At 37.6% G+C, this 20,732-nt stretch overlaps 1 protein-coding gene across 1 annotated transcript; it reads left to right on the top strand.

Annotated features, from left to right (window-relative positions):
• The first annotated feature begins 11,343 nt into the window (after nucleotides 1-11,343).
• LOC103136738 (tumor necrosis factor receptor superfamily member 6) lies at nucleotides 11,344-20,731 on the top strand. The gene is made up of 7 exons (XM_007550125.2): nucleotides 11,344-11,446; nucleotides 11,714-11,855; nucleotides 11,943-12,068; nucleotides 14,327-14,473; nucleotides 18,576-18,632; nucleotides 18,740-18,844; nucleotides 20,049-20,731. Exons 1-7 carry the CDS (start codon nucleotides 11,444-11,446, stop codon nucleotides 20,171-20,173), a joined length of 705 nt encoding a protein of 234 aa, XP_007550187.2. The 5' UTR covers nucleotides 11,344-11,443; the 3' UTR covers nucleotides 20,174-20,731.
• The last annotated feature ends 1 nt before the right edge of the window (nucleotide 20,732 follows it).

Here is a 20,732-nt window from a genome sequence, read left to right as displayed (position 1 = left end):
GTTTTAATAATTTACATCAAATATTATTGCTTTAAGTATTGATAATGTCTTACAATAAATGAAATCATCAAATTCATTTATTGTTACTGCTTGATAATTGATGATTTCATGTTTTTCTTTTATGAAAATCACTTTTTAATTTCCTTCTTGCTGAAATGTGCCACACAAATAAACATGACTTGACATAACATCATTGCGAGCTAAAAAAGTATTTAACAGTTCAAAACTATTATGTTATGGGCTTGTTGTGACCTGTACACAACAAGCCCATTGAGGCTGATACCAATCACAATGCTGCAGTAGGGGTAACTGCATTTTTCAGAAGATTGTGAAACACAATCTAAGAGTTTAAAAGGTGAATCACAAATATGACCTGCGGGTGGAGTCAGTGCTGAAGAACCACCACACAGACCTGTTCAGGTCAGGTCTGTGTGAAAATAAAGCAGAGTCAGAGACAGATTCCTCTTACATTCTGGACTAAGGAGAAAAAGATCTGACTGCTTAATAGTTGACCAAAAACCTCTAAAATGATGTGAATTTGACATTTTCTTTGGAAATCAAGGTCTTTGAGTCTGGAAAAAGATGAGAGGAACTGAATTTAGCAACTACGCCCTCTACTGGTTGTTGGATTAATGTGTTTTTTACCAAATCAGACCTCTAATAATGCACCTCTAATAATGCAAAGAAAACAAGTTCATATTCATTTAGAAACTACAATGTTAATGTTTTAACTCAGGAAGAGTTCAGAAAGCAGCATCTGGCGTAAAACCAGGAGGCTTTCAGTGCAGTGTGGCCTCTTCGTTTTTTCCAGAGCTGTATTTAACACAACACACAATTACCAGTTAGGCAAATCTGATGCCATATGCTACACCAAACAAGTTGAACGTTACTGTTAAAGAAACCTGGACTTCCTTACTACCTTAGCAGATGAACATTTCCATGCCACGCTGCACTGATGCAGTAACTAGTGCAAAAGGAGCCACAACCAACCAGTGACTGCTGTAAAGTACAGGCACATTCCTCCTGATACAGGTTGAAACTTCTGCATTAAGCAACATTGTTTTCAGTAATTTTGGGTTTCCATTCACGTTAAACTGCAATTATTAAAGTAAAAGAATTTAACACTTAAAATATATGATTGTGCATATAGTATGATAAGCTTCACTTTATTGTGATATGATGATACAATGAGGTTCTAATTTTTTTAAGTTTAACCTGTGCAACTCAGAATTTTAATTGTGCTTTAAATGTTCTGGACAAAATCTATTGCTCTCATCTTCTTGGTGAAATAAGAGAACCTCAAACCATCATGAAATGTACATTTAAATTTATGTACTAATTGGATTGTTTGGTATCTATTTATTTGATCTTTGCTTATGTATTTTCTTAACCTTGCACAGCACATAGTGAACTTTTAAATGTCAGACACACCTTTACTTCTTTGTAAATGACGAAAGCAGAACTAAGATAAAATTACATTTTGACATTTGCCACTCCAGGATCAGTGGAGGTGTCTCCGGCTACATTTAGAGATTAAAACTTTTATCAAGAACTGGATGCAGATGAATCATAACATTTCCCAACATAGAGACCATTACCAGTAAACTTTGCACCACTGAGTTCCTCCACATCCACCAGTCTCCATAATGAAAGGTTTATAAGCTACACCCTGCAATATAACTCAGCTCTGTATAATTGTCCATGCACTTTTCTTTCTGACAGTAAGATTAAACCATGCATTACCTTTTTCATCCCTCAGAAATTTAGAACTTTTATTTTTGCTTACACAAACATTAACTTCGGACAAGAACTTCCATTTTTATATGTTTTGTCTTTCCGTGTGTGGATATTAGTTAAGCTATTTCTCCTGCATAAAAGAAACAGTTGAGGAGTCCATGTAAGTTTTGTAAAATCCGCTTTCACAATTAGTTACTGCGAAGTTGATACAAAGTTTAACCCCACATCCACCCCACATGCTGAGTATTTTTATTCCTTCCTCTCATGCGTTTAAGTTCTCCAAAATTTAAAAGAAATGCATTGTGCGGGATTTACTGACCTCCTGTGGCTAATTTGGGTACTACATGTTACTCAATAGACCTTATCTCACACGACTAACTTATGATGGCGGGTTTTATTCAGTGGAAAAAGTAAAAAAGAGAAAAAGTAATAATTTTTTTTTGGTAAAAATAAGCGGTTCATTTCTACATGTTGCTCGGAAGAAGTCTCAAAAACGGTCACTCCAAGTGAACCAAAATAAAATGATTATTTTGTATTTTAAAACGAGTCCATGTGATTACCTAAATATCAAAATGTAGATTTTGACCACATCTTTTTTTTCACCAACCAATACAAAATCAATCGGTGAAGGTTCAGAGTGTAGTGATGTGTAGCTGAGCCGCATACAAACTGTTTTTAGAAGATTATTTTTAATCAGAGTAGACCTTCCTGACAGGACAACTTGTACAAGGGAGGGAAAAATGAAAGATCATTCAACCGAGAAAAATAGAATGCTTCATCAGAAAAACCACATCCTTCCTCAGCATACAAAGAAAGGCCTCTTCATCTCAGCTCTTCCTCTAACTGGTTTCAGGTTAAGACCTTATTAGCGTACAGGCACATTGCATGCACTCAGCGTAAAAATACAGTGCTTAGTTTCCCACACAGTCACACTTTAAGGAAGTTGTGTGGGCCAGCGTAAAACTGTGGCTTATTATGATTGACTGTTTACTTTATTACAGAAATGGCAACAAGTTCCTGGCACAGCTTAATGTTAAATTGTGTTCAAACGTACAAATCCTTACGGTCAAGCAGTTAGTAATACTGAAACCCCAAGATTAGTATGGGCTGGTTAGCTCTCAGTCACTTCAGAGCAGCTTGATGCTCAGTCATCGCTGATCCACTCATCTGCATACTCTGATTGAATGTTACTGCTGGTTTAGAGCCGCAGAGCCCCCGAGGCAGCCCCTTTAAAACTTTTTGGGCCACAGTTATACTTGAAAGAAGGTCACGTTTGGCGGCCTGGCTTCTGAGAAAAATGAGCTCATCCATGCCTTCCTCTTATCAGTTTGATGATGTTGATAGTTGGCACCGCTTGTGCCCAAAAAAAGACTCTCACAGTCAAATAAGATGTAGCTACAGGACCTGGTTTTCGGAAAGGGTGTGTACAGAGCAGAGAATCTGGTGGCTACCACTGCTCACCTCTAGAGGTTCTCACACCTACAGCAAGTTGCCTCGTCATTGAAGGAAGTTTGGTGGTAACCATGTGATCTTTCCACTCTGGATATGATTTTTCTTTAGGGCGGTAACTCACACTCATTTTCTGTTAGAGCTGGAGTCAGTTGATGGAGTCGTTAAGAGAGAAGCTTGACTGAATCAAAAAAAGATCACCACTCTTACAGGACTGAAGAGGAGAGACGTAAAATACAATAACGACGATATAGGATTCAGGAGAATGAGATCAGAAAAGATTTGGACTATTAGAAACTTCAAAATGGAGAAGCCTCATGAATGACAAACTACGACTTAAACAAACTGCAATTAATGGAGAATAATTCAGACCAGATTTTAGTCTTTGTGAATTACGTATCCGTTACAAATTTCCAACACACCGTTATCTATATCACATCTTGCCAACCATGAACTTTAATATATTCAAATCATATTTTATGTGGCTGACAAACACAAAGTACATCACAGTTGTGAAGTGGAAGGAACATAATAAATGCTTTTCAAAGAGTTTTACAAATAATAATCTGAAAAATATGTCTAAGTTTAAGACATACACATCTAGTATCAGTGTGAAGAAGCTGCATCTGAGCCCAAAATCCCAGCTGCATTGATCATCAAAGGTCACAGAGAAATGAAAATAAACTAATAACCTTCACATAAACTTTCTGTGAATGTCCTTCACTGAGATGATTCCTTGTGGCTCCAGCAGAGGGCACCAGTCTGTGCACCACTTCTCAGTCCTGTCAGTGGAAGCAGCTCTTCTTCCGCTGCCCTTCAAGCTGCTGCAGCATTTAGTCACTCACTACACTGAGAAGTCACTGACACGTCATTCCTGGACCGATTTTATCGGAACAGGGAGGGCAACTCTCTGAAACAACTGAATTTATAGAAAATGTACTTTTACAGGAGCAAAAAGTTTAAAAAGTTGATCAAATTGATGAACAGTTAAACTTTTCTTTCCTCGTTGCTTTGGGGGGATTTGGCTTAAATCTGTAAATGTCACATAAGTGATGGTCACACTTTCTGATTCTCAATGTTTTGATGGATAACATGTGTAGTAAGAGTGAAATATTAACAATTTAAATGTTATAGGACTGCTGTTCAACACAACTACTGCACACTACAAAGGTATTAGCACTCTCCAGAGGTTTTCAAATGCCACCTATAAGGTTTACATGTTTGTTTATTTGGTTGCTTAAACCCCCTTTAGCAACAGCAAACAGCTAATTTTAAACATGCTGACAGAAATGTGCATGTAAAGCATATCAGAATATTTAGCAACAGCATCAACAGAAAGATGCTGTGTTCATTTTGTTTCAAAAGTCAGATCTGGGAGTGATACTGGAGTTAAACGTGTTTCCATTACAAGTCAGTTTTGTTACTTGCGTGATCAGCCCAACTGATATTAGCAATCCTAGTTTTTGTTTCTTTCTAACACTGGTTCAAACCATCAGAAATGAAGATAAAAAGCTGATTTTAATACAGTAACTTTAGCTACGTTTTGCATGTGCAGCAGTCATATCTGATAGTGAACTGAGGATAGCTCAGGGTCTCTGACTCGGGTGGAAATTTGATTTCGTTTTTCTAACTTTTAATCGGAAAGTCCATCTTCAAACTGAGCAAACTGTGTTCTCTTAAGCTGATTCCCTTTTCTACCATATTAAAAACTAAATGAATTACACCAGATACTTATTCAAAAATGTCAGTGTGTAATTGTGTGATCTTGATACGCAGGCACACACGCACATAAAATAATACGTAGTCAACAAGCTGTGACAAGAATAGAGATTACACCAAGTTATAAACAGGTTGTACCTGTTTCTATTTTATTTTAAGATCTCAAGAGCAGCTAATGTGTAAGTTCGGTTTTCTGACGCACATACAGAATCACAGACTGAGAGTTTAATGACGGGAAAAGTATTTGCAGGAGGTTTCTCTGGGTTCAGGGTTCTGCAGCGCCTGGAAGAGGACAGCATGTTAAACGTGGTGATTGTTGAAGGAAAGCATCATCTTTAATAAAAAAAAAAAGAGGAATATGGATGAATCACTACAGCAGAATTAAAGCTCAATCTCCCACCTTTAAATACATCAGTAAAGTTATTGAAAACTGTTGACCAACTGTTTGGTGTCTTCCAGTCCGGTTTCCGGTCTCACCACAGCTCCGAGACTGACCTCGTCAACGTGTTCAATGACATCCACATAAACACAGACTGTGGAAGAACCACGGTCTTGGTTCTGTTGGACCTCAGTGCTGCATTTGACACTGCTGACCATTACAGATTATTGAAATAACTGGAGAGCTGGGTAGGACTTTCTGGTCCAGCACGGTTCGAATCTTAAATAAAGAACAGGGATTTCTTTGTGTCAACATAACCTCTAAGTGGACAGAAGAGGACTCTAGAGATCCTGCTACCAGCTACTCCCAATCTCTCTTCTGTGTTGACTTGTATTATCCTATTCTACATGTTTTTCTAGTTCTATAGATTTATTTTAAGTATTTTATTCATTACTGGTTGATTTCTTACCATTTAAAAAAAAAGTTTTGCTTGTTATATGAGTGAATGGTTAGCATTAAATATATATTTATACACGTATTACTGGTTAACATTTAATTGTAATTTCTAGTAAATAAATGTATTGATTGTGATTTCTTACTAGAGAGATATATAGGCAACCTTATGTCAAAATTTAATCGGTAGAGTGATTTATGACCCTAATCATTAATTGCTTTTGATTTCCGGTAACAGTGTGTGTGTGTGTGTGCGCGTGTGTGTGTGGAGGGTGTGTGCGCACATGTGACCACTTGTCAGGGAATTAAAGTACAACACAATTAAAGTTGCGTTTGTGATTTCCTTCACCCATTCATAAAAAAAGAACACACAAAAAAAAAAACCTGAATCTATAAGAACTAAACTTATAGATTTTTTTGTAACACTTGCTAGTGTGATACATTTCAGTAAATGTTCCTCATTTGTACATGTAATCCTTAAGAATATGTTACAGGCAGTAAACGGGCCTCGATGAGACAAATTGTCTTCAGCATAAAGGGGGAAGGGTTGACCCCTGCCCTGCTCACCACACCATTTGTGTGTCCGTACGTGTCCCTGCGTAAGAGAAAGCACATACCTCTAAAGAAAACCTACAGTTTATGATGTCACCAGGTGACTCTCAACTAGTGATCAGCCCCAAAATCTTGGTGTGGTGACTGACTCAGATGTGAACCTTCAGAGTCATATAGAGACAGTTACAACACCGGTCTTCTACAACCTGGAGAACATTTCCAGGGTTGAAGGACTAATATAGCAAGATCTGGACAAACTCATCCATGACTTTATCTTTAGTCACATTGATTATTGCAACAGTGTTGTCACAGGTCTGTCCAAAAAATCAGACAGCTGATCCAGACCGCTGCTGCTCCTCCCAGTTTTAAAGTCCTTACACTTTCTACACGTCATAACTCTTTGAGCTACAATTTCCCTGTAGTTCAGAGAATAGACATTAAAATACTTTAGTTAGATAATAAAGTTGTGAAAAGTTTAGCACCACAATACAGGTCTCTCAGGTCTTCTGGTTCTGGTCTACTTTGCATCCCAGAACTAGAACTAGAACTAGAACCACAAATCTGGAACAAACTTCCAGAAAACTGCAAAACAGCTGAAACACCGAGTTCCTTTAAATCTAGACTAAAAGCCCACCTGTTTAGAGTTGCTTTTGAAACATAATCACTGGAACACTGACCAACATGTTCGACATGCATTGATGATCTTGATGATGGCGTAACTTTTGCAACTGGTTTCTGAATAATGCTTTTATGTTTCTATGATGTAAGGCACTTTGAACTGCCTTGTTGCTGAAATGAGCTACATAAATAAAGGTTGATTTGTTTGGATTTTACAGTTTGAAGGAAGGAGAGGAGGCTGGAAGCTGAGACTCAATAAAGTCCTGGTCACCAGATGTTTCTGGTGTCAAGTTGGGCATATAAAGATCCAGAGGAGGATGCGACAGGTGGAGAGTGAAAGCTAGTGAGAGGAAGGAATTGCAGGAGATGCAATAGAAGGAGTTTTGTAATAGGAGTCCAGAAGTTTAGTGTCTTCATCCAACAAGGTAAATATGAAATCAGGCTGCTGTAAATTACTCAGAAAACTGTAGCGCGAACCATCGCTGGCGCAAAGGGCAGGAACGCAACAGTGAAAGTCAATCACCTCCACTGATGGTCAACCTTTAGCTCCTTATGAGAAGAAACTGCTAACAGAAAAGGAAGTTGACTCACATTCACTAGAAAAGTCAACTCACACCTCAGGATCATAACAAAATGCAATGTTAAAACACATCTAACCCCCTGACCTTGTGTTTGTCTGCCTGCATTTGACATGCTGACATGTCTGCTGTGCAGTATTCTCAATAGCATCACATTATTTGGTAACTTTGATTCTGTTTCTCCATTAATCAAACTCTCACAGGCAGCGCAAACAAGTAAATAAATACACCAGACTAGAGAAAACCCCATGACTACTAAGACTTGCTGTTGTTATCTAACTTAGTGGTAAAAACTATAATTCATGAATACCAAAGAAAACATAGTAAAAGTTCAGCATTTGAGTTGAGGAAACTAACTCATACACATTACAGTCTTCTAATCGCGCTAAATCACATCAAATGTTTGAACGACTCACTAATCCACACATACAAAGATAAAGAAATTAATAACTCCACTAACCAAGTTACGTGTCATTAAACTGATTAGTAATTAATGAACACATGAAGAAAAAAAGCTGCATAAAAACAATAAAAGCAAACAAATCAACTGCAACTGGTCAGCATTTCTAAAAGAGTTGACATCTGGTAACAATTATCAGCTGGTTTGGTCCATACAGACTGGAAAGATAAAAAAGTGTTCTTACTATCAAGGTATAGCACACAAAGCATCTCAGTATAAGTAAAAAAAAAAGATCTCTAAAACCTTCTCAGCCTTATTGCTGCACAGTGCAGTACTGCAGAGATATTTCTAAACACAAATGTTCTTGCGGGCAAAGTTGGGGCTTTGACAAAGGGAAAAGGGGACGTGCATGATTATATTAATAGTGCTTGCAGGATTACTAACAGAGAACTTGCTTCACTTCAGAAGTGGAGTTTTGCGTCGTATGTATGAGGCCATTGCTGTTAAGTGCATTATTTAGTATCTTCATGAAGAACTGTACTTGCTTATGCTAAGTCTTTGTGTGTTTCCTTGGTTGAAAAACAACTCTTCAGATTTTAGACTGTCAGAAATCTTGCAAGCAGTTACAAGATTTCAAATTGAGATGATTTTGTGCTCAGTGAAACATTCAGAAGCTTATAAATGTGTGTCTAACTGGCAGGGGGAAAAAGTGATGATAATTCTAGGGGCCCTGACCAACAGAGGGCCCTTCACAATTTAATTATTTATTTTTTGTTCATAGAAATAAAATAAAAAAATCAGGGCCCTGTCAATTACAAAATTAATCATATTGTATTTTCAAAGATTGTTTTTAGCAGTAGAAATTTAATGTTCCCACTCCCAGATGGGAGGTGGGTTGATCGCAGCTGGTAAGCGGAGGAGGCGTGGCCAGGAGGTCCTTTTCAACTGGAGCTCGAACGATAATTGGCCGAAACGAGGCTTGATCCAATGCTGATAGGTCCAAGGTGAAGAGAGGGAGGCGCTGATTGATGAGGCAGGTGAGGCTAAAGAGTCTTCCGGATTGAATCTGCGCCGAAGTTTCATTACTCAACTCAGTCGGTTAGTTTGGGGGAAAAACTGTGAAAAGTTCTTTGCGTTTTGCTGGTTTGCTGCCGTGATTCTAACACAAACCTACGTAGCTCCGCACAGCAGCAGCAGGTCTCCTTCACAGGTGGAAACCCAGCGCGAGCGTCTAGCGCTCATGTTGCGTTTAAAGGCGGCTCGGAAAAACAGGTTACGACATGTTAACAACGGATTAAACAGTTTTAACTGCTGATAAAAGTGACAGAAGACAGAGATATGGGAAGTGCGGAAGCCCTATTGTATCAAATTGACAGAGGAATAACAGGGTCGGCCATTCTAAGGTAAAAACCCAGCGCATACAGCGTTCATGTTTTTTTCTTTGTTTGTTTTCATCCAGTTGGCTTCCCGTGCCCCCCCTGCAATGGCACGGCGCCCCCCTTAGGGGCGCGCCCCACAATTTTAGAACCTCTGATTTAGCTTTGTTAGCTTAGTTACTAACTACTGTTTGCCTCCTTTTCACTAGCATTTAATGCATTAAGGAAAAAAAATTACCAACATATTCATATATTTAACTTGTCCCTTGTACCTTTTACCACTTAACAACAGATGACCCACGTCCCTCCTGACCCGTCCTCTCCTGAGAGTGAAATTAAAGCTGCAGTAACTTTTATATAAATATTTTTTCCACATATTTTTTAAAACTGTCATTATGTTGTGACAGTGTGGCATGAGAGGTAATCTGTGAAAAATCTATTTCCTCTGTCTTCTCCCTGTGATAGAAACAACCAGTCAGTGGCAGGAGAGTTTTCGTGCTGTCAATCACAATCTCATGTGGTGCTGCTCATCCTTCCTCCTTCTTGATTTGTGCCATGCTGCAGCTATCATAGCACAGAGCTGTGCAGATTCAAACTGTGAATGCTCAGTTTAGTCAGCATAGCTACCAGTGATGGCAGATAAACAGTTTCTTGTAATGATAAAGTTGTTTCTCCACCTTTAGCACATTTATCAGTGAGTGAATGAGGCTAATTCACAGTGCTAAGAGCGTCCTACCAGTTCTACTTTAACCAGTAATAGTAATTCAGGAAGAAGATGGAGGAGATTGATTGTTTTCACAGATTATCTGTCTCATAACAAACTGCTACGACATGGTGACAACTTTAACAAATATGGAGAAAACATTTTTTATTAAAGTTATGGACTGCAACTTGAATAAAATGCAACTACATAGCATTTTTGAGAAGTTTGGATTGCTTCATGTATATTTTGCACATTGCTTTTGACTGTTGCTCTTGGGGAGAGACATTTCAGTATCTAAAACTAATAGAAAAAATTTAAGCAACCTACTTGCATACTGGATGTGGACTGTTGGATGTTAAATTCATGAGCAGTAAATATTATGCTAATTATCAATATTGAACCAAAGAAAGCAAGGCAGATGCAAGCCTTTAAAATTGTGATGCTTTTTATGGGTCAAATAGACTAAAAAAATTGTAACAGCAGCTGCACAGGGGGGCCCAATCAAATTTTCTGTCAGGGGGCCCAAGATTTCTAGCGGCGCCTCTGCTAACTGGTAAGATAAGGTAATTTTATTTATATAACACATTTTCAGCAACAAGACAGTTCAAAGTGCCTTGTTGCTGATAGTAGTTTTGCAACAATGAGGTTATGAAGCTTTTAAGAGATCGTCAAGCTCTTTTAACCATTACGCAATACTTCTTCTGCAATACGTCGATGATCAGAAACCTTTTTTTGTCGGTAAATAATTAAAACTAAACCAGTTTATGCTAATTTTAAGAACAGGCCACAAGATAGTTTTCTATGCAATGATAGATGTCATCTTGGCTTTTTATGCTTTTTTTGGTGTATTCTTTACTTGTTTGGTATTACTTATTTGGGATTACCAGAACCTTGATGATGCACTTTTTAATTATTAAGAAAACACTAACATGTTCAATACTAACTTTACTCACTCTATGAATTAAAAGTGACTAAGATACCTTAACTTAGTATCAACTGAAGTGTTCATGAAGTTGCAGAACTAATCACCAGTCACTTCTCTGAATGTTTATCTTTCTTTCACTTCTTTGTAAGTATAATCAAATGGTTAGATGAGTAGTACACAATCACTTACACTCATCACCAAGCGCCATGACAAGGAAGCACAAAAAGAAAAAAGCAAAGCAACGAAAAAGGGGAAAGTGTCAGACTGTTCTCAGCCAAAAGTTCACATTTGGACGAAACGAGACTGAAGATGGAAAAACGTGGAGGCTGTTCTCGGGTGGGGAGAGGGGGGGCATGTTGTTGTGCACAGATGTTGAGGGTCCAAGGAGGAGTGGCAGTTAGAGGATGAGAGCAAAAGAAAACAGACTGAATAGACAGATTTCATGATGAGTCACTTGTGACATTTTAAGAGAAGAGTCCCCTGACACACTTTAGTTACTTTCTCAGTCTTGCAGTCAGAGGGTCCCAGGTAACATCTTCTTCAGCTTCTCTGGCATGGTGAGTACAGGCAACATATCTTCATCTTCTTCATGATGTACTAACTTTTTAACTGGATTGATAAACAAGAAAGAAACCATTCAGAGGTTTTACAAAATCAGCTTTTAAATGGTAATTGTTTCTATATAGAGGAGACCAACCAATAAAAGTCATCTTATTTTTCTCACAACCTGTCTGTAGTAGGTTGTGAGCATCTGCTCAATCAACTGTTGACACAATCAACACTCTGCCTTCTCCACCTCTTATTCTTTATTTGCTACTATCCAGATGTTGCATCTCTATTATCTCGCGTTCTCCATGCTGTGCAGTCTTCCTTCCTTCTCCTCTGGGCTAGACATCCAGTGCAAAGACGAGGAATATGAGTGGCCGATACTCAAACCCACATTTTGTTGTAAAAAGTGCCCGCCAGGTAGTGTGACATTGCTTTTATATTTATGGATTTTAAAGTGTCTATTGTCAATGTCATTAACCACAGACTGCTCTGTACTTGCTCCAGGTCATCGTTACATTAGTCGCTCAGACAAAACTTGTGAAATTACATGTGAGCCCTGCGATGAAAATCGGTACAGTGACAGCTTCAACCTGGAAGGGAACTGCAACGTCTGTGATGTTTGCAAAAAAGGTAAGAAGCATTACAGTAAACGTCCTGTCTGGATGGGAAGACTTGCAGTATTTTAATCTGAGCTATTGATGTCCATGTATCATGAAATTACTTTTTTTTTGATAAATGATGTGTCACCAGTAAAAACGTAAAACTGGTTAGTAAGCTCTGACATCAGCAGGATCCGCTTTGACTACAGCACTATCTCCAGACGATCAGAGTAGATATAGACTGGTTTTGTTTTGAACATATGCATGATCAAGCATTACTGTAAAGATACTCACAGCTTTACACACTCCACTGTCTGTTCTTCTTTGTACAACCTTGTGGTTCAGGTTTCTCTGTGTGAACTCTGACTCTGCGATCAGAGCGTGATGTGTGAGAGTGAGTAATCTGCTGCTCTTACCGCAACATTTGACCAGTTTCATCGCAAAAGACCTGTAGAAAGTCAGAGAGTTGAATGTTACTCAGTTCTGGCGGTGGATCATGATTTCAGAGAAGCTTACCAGCAGAAATAAACTGTTATATCTGAGGGGATTTCCCTGTTTATGCATCAAGGGGGGCAGACAGTCAGAAAGAGATGAAACGGAGGAGAGACACGGGGGGTCTGTGAAACCATCTGTAATGAAGGCTAGGAGAGAGAGTCATGTTTGCAGCCCTCCTAGAAGCAAACTGTTTTTATGTAAGTGAAAAGTAAAAAAAAAACAAAAAAACACATAAATTACACCAAAGTAGCAAGTGGAAAAATATACCGATGCAAATGTCTCTCCGCTGCTACAGGTGAACAAAAATAACCTGTCTGCCTTATTTCTAAATGTCACAGTGGAAAACACAAAAGAGAGTCGGCACCAAAGTGAAAACATATTCTCTGTTCTCAGTCTGAAATAGTTTTGTTTACATTTGGAGGCTTTCATTTTCTGATATTGCAAGTAATTTTTTTTTTCTTCCTTCAGGAGAATCTATGTGAAATATATTTTTCGTGACAACTTTTTAAAAGCTCATTTATCTGTTTTAGAATCTAGCAAGTGGAAGGTGGGTGGTGAAAATGTCAAAAAACTACACACACACAGGGGCTCCATGTCAATTAATGTGAATGGAAACTAATTTAGGTGGAAATGATTCAACCCACAGAATGATTTAACTTGCTGACCTTGCAGCACGACTGTTTCTGTTGTGCTTTGGATCTTTAACGGCATTAACGGTTTGCAGAGCAAAAGAAGAAGAAAAAAAAAAGTCCAAAGATCAGCTTCTTGACGGTTTTATAAAACCTTTTAACCCTTTAATGACAAAAAAAAAACCTCAACTCATTTATCTGAGACCTTTACATTTTAATCAAAGTTAGCACTTTGTGTAAAAGCAGTAAGATAAATAATGTGGAAAGCATTTTAAAACACAACTGTTCATGTTTTTAAAGTGGACTTAACGTTTACAATGCTTCTATTTTCATACACATAACACTCAAAGCCACGCTACGCTAACACCATGATCACCCAGATACACTAGTAAACCTTCATACACCTGCTGCTACAACCTGCTAAGATGAAGCTGCATTGCAGGACAACTGTACTCTTCCTCCTCATACACATTTACCCCTTACATGAGATTGTTATAGATGTCTGACTTGAAAAGTTAAATGTATCAATTATGGAGCCAATATTTCAGAAGATCAAGCAATATACTGAAATGTTTTGTTCTTTGACAAGCACCTAATAAGTTTAAATCACAAATATTTCTTAAACCAGGCTTTGAAAGTGATTTCACTGTTAAATGTTTAAAGTGAAATCAGAAAACCTTCCAGGTGGAAGTTTTGCTCTTTAATATTAAACATTTGTGCAATAAAGGGATTGATTTATGAATGAGGGTATCATCAAGATCTCCTTACTCCTATTTTCTCTCTTTGTTTTTCATAAATTGTAACTGAAAATGTCTCATAAACATTCATATCTTGTTATGACTCTAGCTCTGTGGCAGTAATTTAAGCAGCTTTCTGTTTGCTCATTTTGATCACACAAGCTGTGGCTTCTTTGTAAGAAAGAAAATGTTTCATCAAATTGAAACGTTGCTCTCACTAAGTAATACCAGCCATGAATTCTTCTAAAGATGTGACAATAAAACTGTCTGATAACGTGAAACTAAAATTTGTGAGTCATTTTGGACCATCCTATACATAAAGTACAAAGTCACTCCCTTGCAGTACATTCCCGTTAAGTCACTAAATCTAAATAGTCTCTTTTAAGTGACATATATTCAAACATGACTCTTTCTTTTGTCTTTGACAGCTAATTTTGAGGTTGAGTCCAACTGCACAACAACCAAAAACACTGTTTGCAAGTGCAGAGCCGGCTACAGATGCACAGACGCGTCCTGCACGTTTTGCGAGCCTGTCCCAACAACCACCCAGCCCACGACTCCGCCGTCCACTACAGGTAAAATAAAACTTCCCTGCACATTCAACTGAGTTAGACACTAAAACTTTACTCTACAGACATTAGGCAGCTTTCTGTACTTTTGCACACAAAGCTGCAAGTTTATCAAATAATTTCTTCTTATCATATAGGAAACTACTCTAACCCCAATGTGTTGATAAGTTTCCTATGTCTTACTACTAACAGTTCTGTTTCCACATCTGTGGCACAAAAATAAGTCTGGCATGGCAGGAAATGTGGTGTCTGTGCAATCTCACCTAATCTCTCTAACCCTTGCAGCACCTAAGCTTAAATATTTAATATCCATTGATTGAAAAAAAGATTTATTAAGCCAGAATACTCGCTTATTGTCTGGTTGCTGTTTTCTTCTAATATCTACAGCTCTGGAAAAAAGTAAGAGACGACTGCAAAATGATCAGCTTCTCTGATTTTACTTTTTATAGGTGAATGTTTGAGTAAAATGAACATTGTTCTTTTATTCTATGAACTGCTAACAACATGTCTCCGAAATTCCCAGAAAAAAATTAGTACTTATTAGCAGAAAATGAGAAATGGTAAAAATAACGAAAAAGATGAAGTGCTTTCAGACCTCAAATAATGGAAAGAAAACAAGTTGATAATCGTTTAGAAACAACAGTACTGATGTTTTAACTCAGGAAGAGTCCAGAAATCAATATCTGTTGGAATAACCAGGAGGTTTTCAGTGGGGTTCAGTGCAGCAGAGTCAGATTTTTTCCAGAGATTTATATGGAAATCAACATTTCGGGGCAGAACCCATCAAGTTGCATTTCGACTCATAGATAAGTATAATTAAGTATCAAAAATCAGAATGAATGATGAATTGATTCATGTCAGATGAGCTATATTCATGAAGAATTTAGAGGTATTTGGCTAATTATGTGTTGTTAGCACTAAAATTATTAAACTTCAGTTAAGATGAAAAGAGTCTTAAATAAAAACAAAATCATTCAATATGTGTCAAACCAAAATCATTTGAGCAGCATAAAGAAACACCCAAACAAATACGAACACTATATCTACTCTTACACAACTACTACTGAAGGAAAGCTTTATAACTGGGGAACTGAACAATCAAAATAGAAACTAAACTGATTAAAATCTAAAATTTATCAAAAAGTCAAAGGTAAAGGGCTTGCAGCCAGACATTGGCTTGGTTTTTACAGGAATCTGAGAGGAATATTAAAAGGATAAATTATCCTAGATAGCAATTATTGTTGAATTATGGTAAAAAAAACAAACTGATTTTTGGTTAAGGTCGACGAACAAATAATCACCCAATTAACCAAACTAACTGATGTTGAAAACATGTCAATGAATCAATGTTGTTTTGTGGATGAATACTAATGATTGAAATTGCAATGTCTAATCAATGCTGTTTGTGACACCTGTTGCTCTCCCCTCTGGGTAAAAGCATTTTATTATCGTGTTTTAAATTAAACACTACAACATTTCTGTACATTTTCTTACTTCCCTGTAAATGTTATTACTGAGTGTTTGTCCCAAAAACATAACCCTTACTGCTGGCTTGTTTGCAACCTGCTTCTGACTAGTAATGGGAATTTCGGCTCTTGGCTCCCAAAGAAGAACACCGGCTCTCTCGGCTCCCAAATGGCTCCTAATTTATTATCATCTGCTCCTATATAACATACCTTAGCAAATAGTGATTGACCACAAGGCTGCTATGCCAATCAAAACGAAGTTCTGCCGTGAACAGAGCAGAGCCACTGAGAGTGAGAGCTGAGCAACGAAAGGAGGGAAAAAAAGTGCGGAGTCAGCTCCCGTCGTTCACTTTGAAAGAAAGAGCCGATTCTGAGAGCCGAAACGTTCGCGACTAACCTGTGACTACTCCGACTGTCCGTTTGAATTTAACTCTACTCTGAGCACTTTTGCAGTAAGTTTTTCAATATTTTTTTTCTTTACTATGTTTATTGAAAAATAAATGCGTTGTTTTATGCTTATGTTGTAAATGTGTGATTATATCAACTAACATTAAGATAAATATTCATGAGTATTCGTTGCCGTGTCCTTTTTCATTTAACAAGTGGAACCGTTCGGTTTCTGTGTTTGTTCTCAGACCAGTGCATTATTTACTATTTAAATGTGTTTCAAAACTTTTCAAATGTTTTTACTGTCTTTCTAACCGGCCCCAACTGGAACCTTCCTCACTCTAACTTTTGTGTTTTTCAGCTGCTGCTCGGCAGTCTGAGTCAAAGCTAACCGAAACGTCGAGAAGTGGCGTCGTTACGTACTAGAGGAAGATCGAGGTATCGCAAGGAATTGAAGTGACGTGAACTAGAGTCAAAGTTTAAGATATCCCAACACAAACTGTGTTCCTGATTAATACAAACACAAGGCTTAACCTCGTGGACATTGTTGTTCCGTCAGTCAAAAAGGAGCCAAACATGATTCAGATCTATGAGTTTTCCTAAGCAAAATACAGTATTAATGCCGTGTTATTTTTTAAATTTGTGTACACACATTTTTGGAAACATGGTAATGCCAGATAGCTTTGAACGACCTATCGTCTGTGTTTAACAGCAGTAGTAAATGAATAAACGTTTTATGGTATGTTGTGATGTAGTCAGCAGAAACTCATTGGTGAAAAACGAAACTCTTCCAGTGGGCTCCACATAGTAAATTCCTTTAGAAAAGATTAATACTTTAAAAGTACATGAATCAATATTGATTCCTTAACTTTATTCAATATAAAAGAAACAAAAATTTGCATGTACAGTTATCAGTTATGGTGGAAAATCTAACTTTGATTCAACACGTCAGTCACCGATCACTTTTTGTCTAATTTAAATGTGAGGCTTCAATATGGACTCAGTATTTCAGCTTCAGCCTATTTCAACATTTACCAACTCATATTTTGTTATCTAGGTCCTCACTTTGAATTCATAACTGGGTGACATGCTTAGAGAAAGGTACCATGTGAATTCATGGATGAATACAAAAATAAAAACCTTTCAAGAGCTTTTCATCCAATTTGATGAAAATAGAAAAACTGTTGTGATCTGTGTATTTATTTTGAGGTTTTTCTGTGTTTATTAGCCCGTTCCCCTGTGAGTCTCTGTCTTCCCTGTTGATTGATCCCAGCTGTGTCTCGTTTCTTTGATTACCCTCCCAGTGTATTTAGTCCCACCTGTTGTCTTTGTCTCTTGTCGGATCCTCCTGTACCAGCCAGTTTCCCCGTGCCGTGTGTTGGTTGTGCTCCCTGTTGTTCTGTCCTGTGGATTATTGTCGTTAAATCGTCATCTTCACTTCATCCTGGCCTGCCTGTGTCTTCCCTCACCTCACCAAAACCCACAGATCATGACAAAAACAACCAATCTGCTCCAGTCTTCATCTGGCTTAGACTTGTTGGGTCACAAAGGGAAACTGAAGTTACTGGCAGCAATGAGGTTCTGGGGAGAGGAAAAATCACCATGAACAGATCAGCCTATCAGAGGGAAAATGCATTATGTGATTGATGGTGACTGGGACGGTTTTCACCATGAAAAATTCAAACGTGATCATTTTTGAATACAAATTATTGGTTTGAACACAGTATTTGAATCTATGAGAAACCGTGGATTCTTTCGAGACTCTGAACTTGAAAATGAGCAAAGTTGTATAATTTATATGAGAAACTTTGGCGTGTAAGAGCAGCATTTCAGACAACAATTAGAGCATAAAAGCTCTTCGAGATTCAGGGACAACACTTAACCTTTATAGGAGTTTGTGTTGAAGATCTAAAAGATTTAATGTTTGTTGGCCTACAATTGTTTTATTTAGATACAAATGTAGATTTAGTTTAGTTTTCTCTTAACTCTGGTTTGTCAAATGGTGATGGACAATAGCGTTAAAACTGTGTGAAACTTTGGCCTGTTGAATAAAATAATTCAAAAACAAGTTTCTCTCTTTTTGCATATACTTTCACTGCATGCTTGTGCTTCAAAACAATTGTTTGCTTACCCTGTAGTAACTATTGAGGGAAGTCTCACACAGAGTTTGTGTGAGACTTCTGAAATATGAAACTCTCGTATGTCCTCTAAACATCTGCACTGAACTGATCAGTTGTTTTTTCCTTCTCTTCTAGTAGCTGGATCAACCTCCACAACCAAGACAACTGTACCACCAAATAACAAAATCAGAGGTACGGTGAGCTGACAGTAATATGAAATAGGAATTATCCAACTTCTCCTTTACTTGCTGTAGATGTAAATTCTTTGAAAATATATATATTTTTTTATGTTTTTGCAGATACTCAGTGGTTCCTGGTGATAATCGCTCTTCTGTGTGCTGGAATTGCTCTGGTTGTTATGACAAAAATCAAGCCAATTCTGCACTGGATCAGATCCAATCATGGTAAGATGAGAATAACTATTACAGAAACAACCTAAAGGCACAATACAATTTAGTATGCTCAAAATATTTTCCACTTTATGTTTTATCTGAACACTCTGGCTTTCAAAATCCTTTGAAATCTCTTTCCTAGAGGAAATTTATCAGTGTGGAAAATCTCTGATAATCAAATGAAAGTAAAGTGTCGCATCCTGAAAGCTGAGAATAGCAGACCTTTGATCAAACATATTATTCAAAAAGGGGGGCAATAAGGTCACACACATACTTCAAAGATGTGATGAGCCTTTTTGTTCCATGAAAAATCCCCTTTGTTTCCTCATGTTTGAACAACCTAGCATCAAAATATTTACTTTGTTTTGGTGACTTGCTAATGTCACCAAAACATTGTTGACATTCTCATATTTTATTGTGATTCAGTTTCATATTTTGAGAACTTACTGAAAAGGATGTTCTCTTTTTCAGAAAACGCATTTTTAAGATTTCATTAGTGTTTAAACTCCGTGTGCTTCACCTAAAGCTTGGTTTATAGATGAGGGCAGCTGGGTCACATGACCCAGATACACATGCATCCTCTGCAGCCTGTCTGCTCGTCTCACTCTGAACACACCAGGCTAAAGGAGCAATAACAGTTTGTTATGATTGTGCACAAACAATAGACAGGCTTTGGAAAGCCAGAAACACAAAAATTGCACCGATTGCAGTTTTCTGGTCAATTTTAAAAAGCTTGACTTGCCAATTCTGATTTCGGCCATTTTTATTTTTTTTTTGTCTGAAATGTCACTAAATATAGAAATAAAGTCGCTGAGTTGATAACAGTGCGGTGACTATTGCTAATTGCAAACATGTGGACATGGCCTGATGTGCCGGTATGTCTCTGTCGCTGCGGAGCAGAACAGGACAGTGGTCGATTTTTAGAACTTTGCTGAAGTAGATAAGATCAGCTTTACATGCAAGTATCGGCTGTTCACTGATCTCCCAAAATGAAGGAAACCGGCCGGCCAGTAAATTGGTGCATCCCTAGAAAACTGGCTGATTGTTTAAAACTGACCATGCAAATTAAAGCTGCACATAAATGTTGCTCACAAAATAATCAAAAGTTACCAACACACTGATTGTTTGGATGCAAAAATGTAAAGTTTTTTGTTTTGTTTTGTTTTTGCCACATATTGTTGATCAAATTTAAAATATTTTCTGTTTTGCTTCTCAGGTTATTTTTTGCCTGAAAAGACTGTGACAGCCACTCTATGCGCAGTGGAAGACGATGTGTCCAAGCCGGTCCAGGAGGTGTGTGGAAAATGTGACCACTGCATCGACTTATGTATAAAGGATTAACTCCTGCACCATAAATCAAAGGTACTTGTCAAAACCTTCACTGCCACAAGAAAGGAACAACTTCTCCTGGATATTGGAGCCGAACGGAGACAAACATCGCTCCAGTCGTTATAATGAAGAGGACTACAGCGGACGGTTCAGCTACTAATGCTGTTCAAAAACTACAGGATTTCTCAATACACAGAAAACATACCCTACAGAAACTGGAAAATTTATTCCACCTAAACACACAGAGTGGGACACTATGATAGTCCTGAATGGGCTGTTTGGTATTTTGCTAAATAGGTATGTACTATGGTACACTATACTACATAATAAGACAAGGATATTTAAGAACCAGTGATAAGATTCTCACTCAGACATTTGTGCAGTAGGTGTGTCCAAACCTGTTCCTAAGTATATATAAATATATATACTGTATAAATGTATATACATAGACTTAGAGCTGCTGTTTAATATCAGATCATGTATATTAAGAACTAAATTGTTTTGTTTTTTTTGAAAACCTCAGTATTTCTTTATTTTTCTTTATGCAAAATAAAACAAATACTCCACTCAG

Source organism: Poecilia formosa, unplaced genomic scaffold, assembly GCF_000485575.1.
Source record: "Poecilia formosa unplaced genomic scaffold, Poecilia_formosa-5.1.2 Scaffold34, whole genome shotgun sequence".
NCBI lineage: Eukaryota > Metazoa > Chordata > Actinopteri > Cyprinodontiformes > Poeciliidae > Poecilia > Poecilia formosa.
The sequence above is the reverse complement of the archived record's forward strand: the minus strand, read 5'-3'. Positions and strand labels throughout refer to the sequence as shown.

Coding starts and splice junctions, on each gene's coding strand:
- LOC103136738 (XM_007550125.2), top strand. Junction 18,633..18,739: donor ACCAAATAACAAAATCAGAG/GTACGGTGAGCT, acceptor ATGTTTTTGCAG/ATACTCAGTGGTTCCTGGTG. Junction 18,845..20,048: donor CTGGATCAGATCCAATCATG/GTAAGATGAGAA, acceptor TTTGCTTCTCAG/GTTATTTTTTGCCTGAAAAG.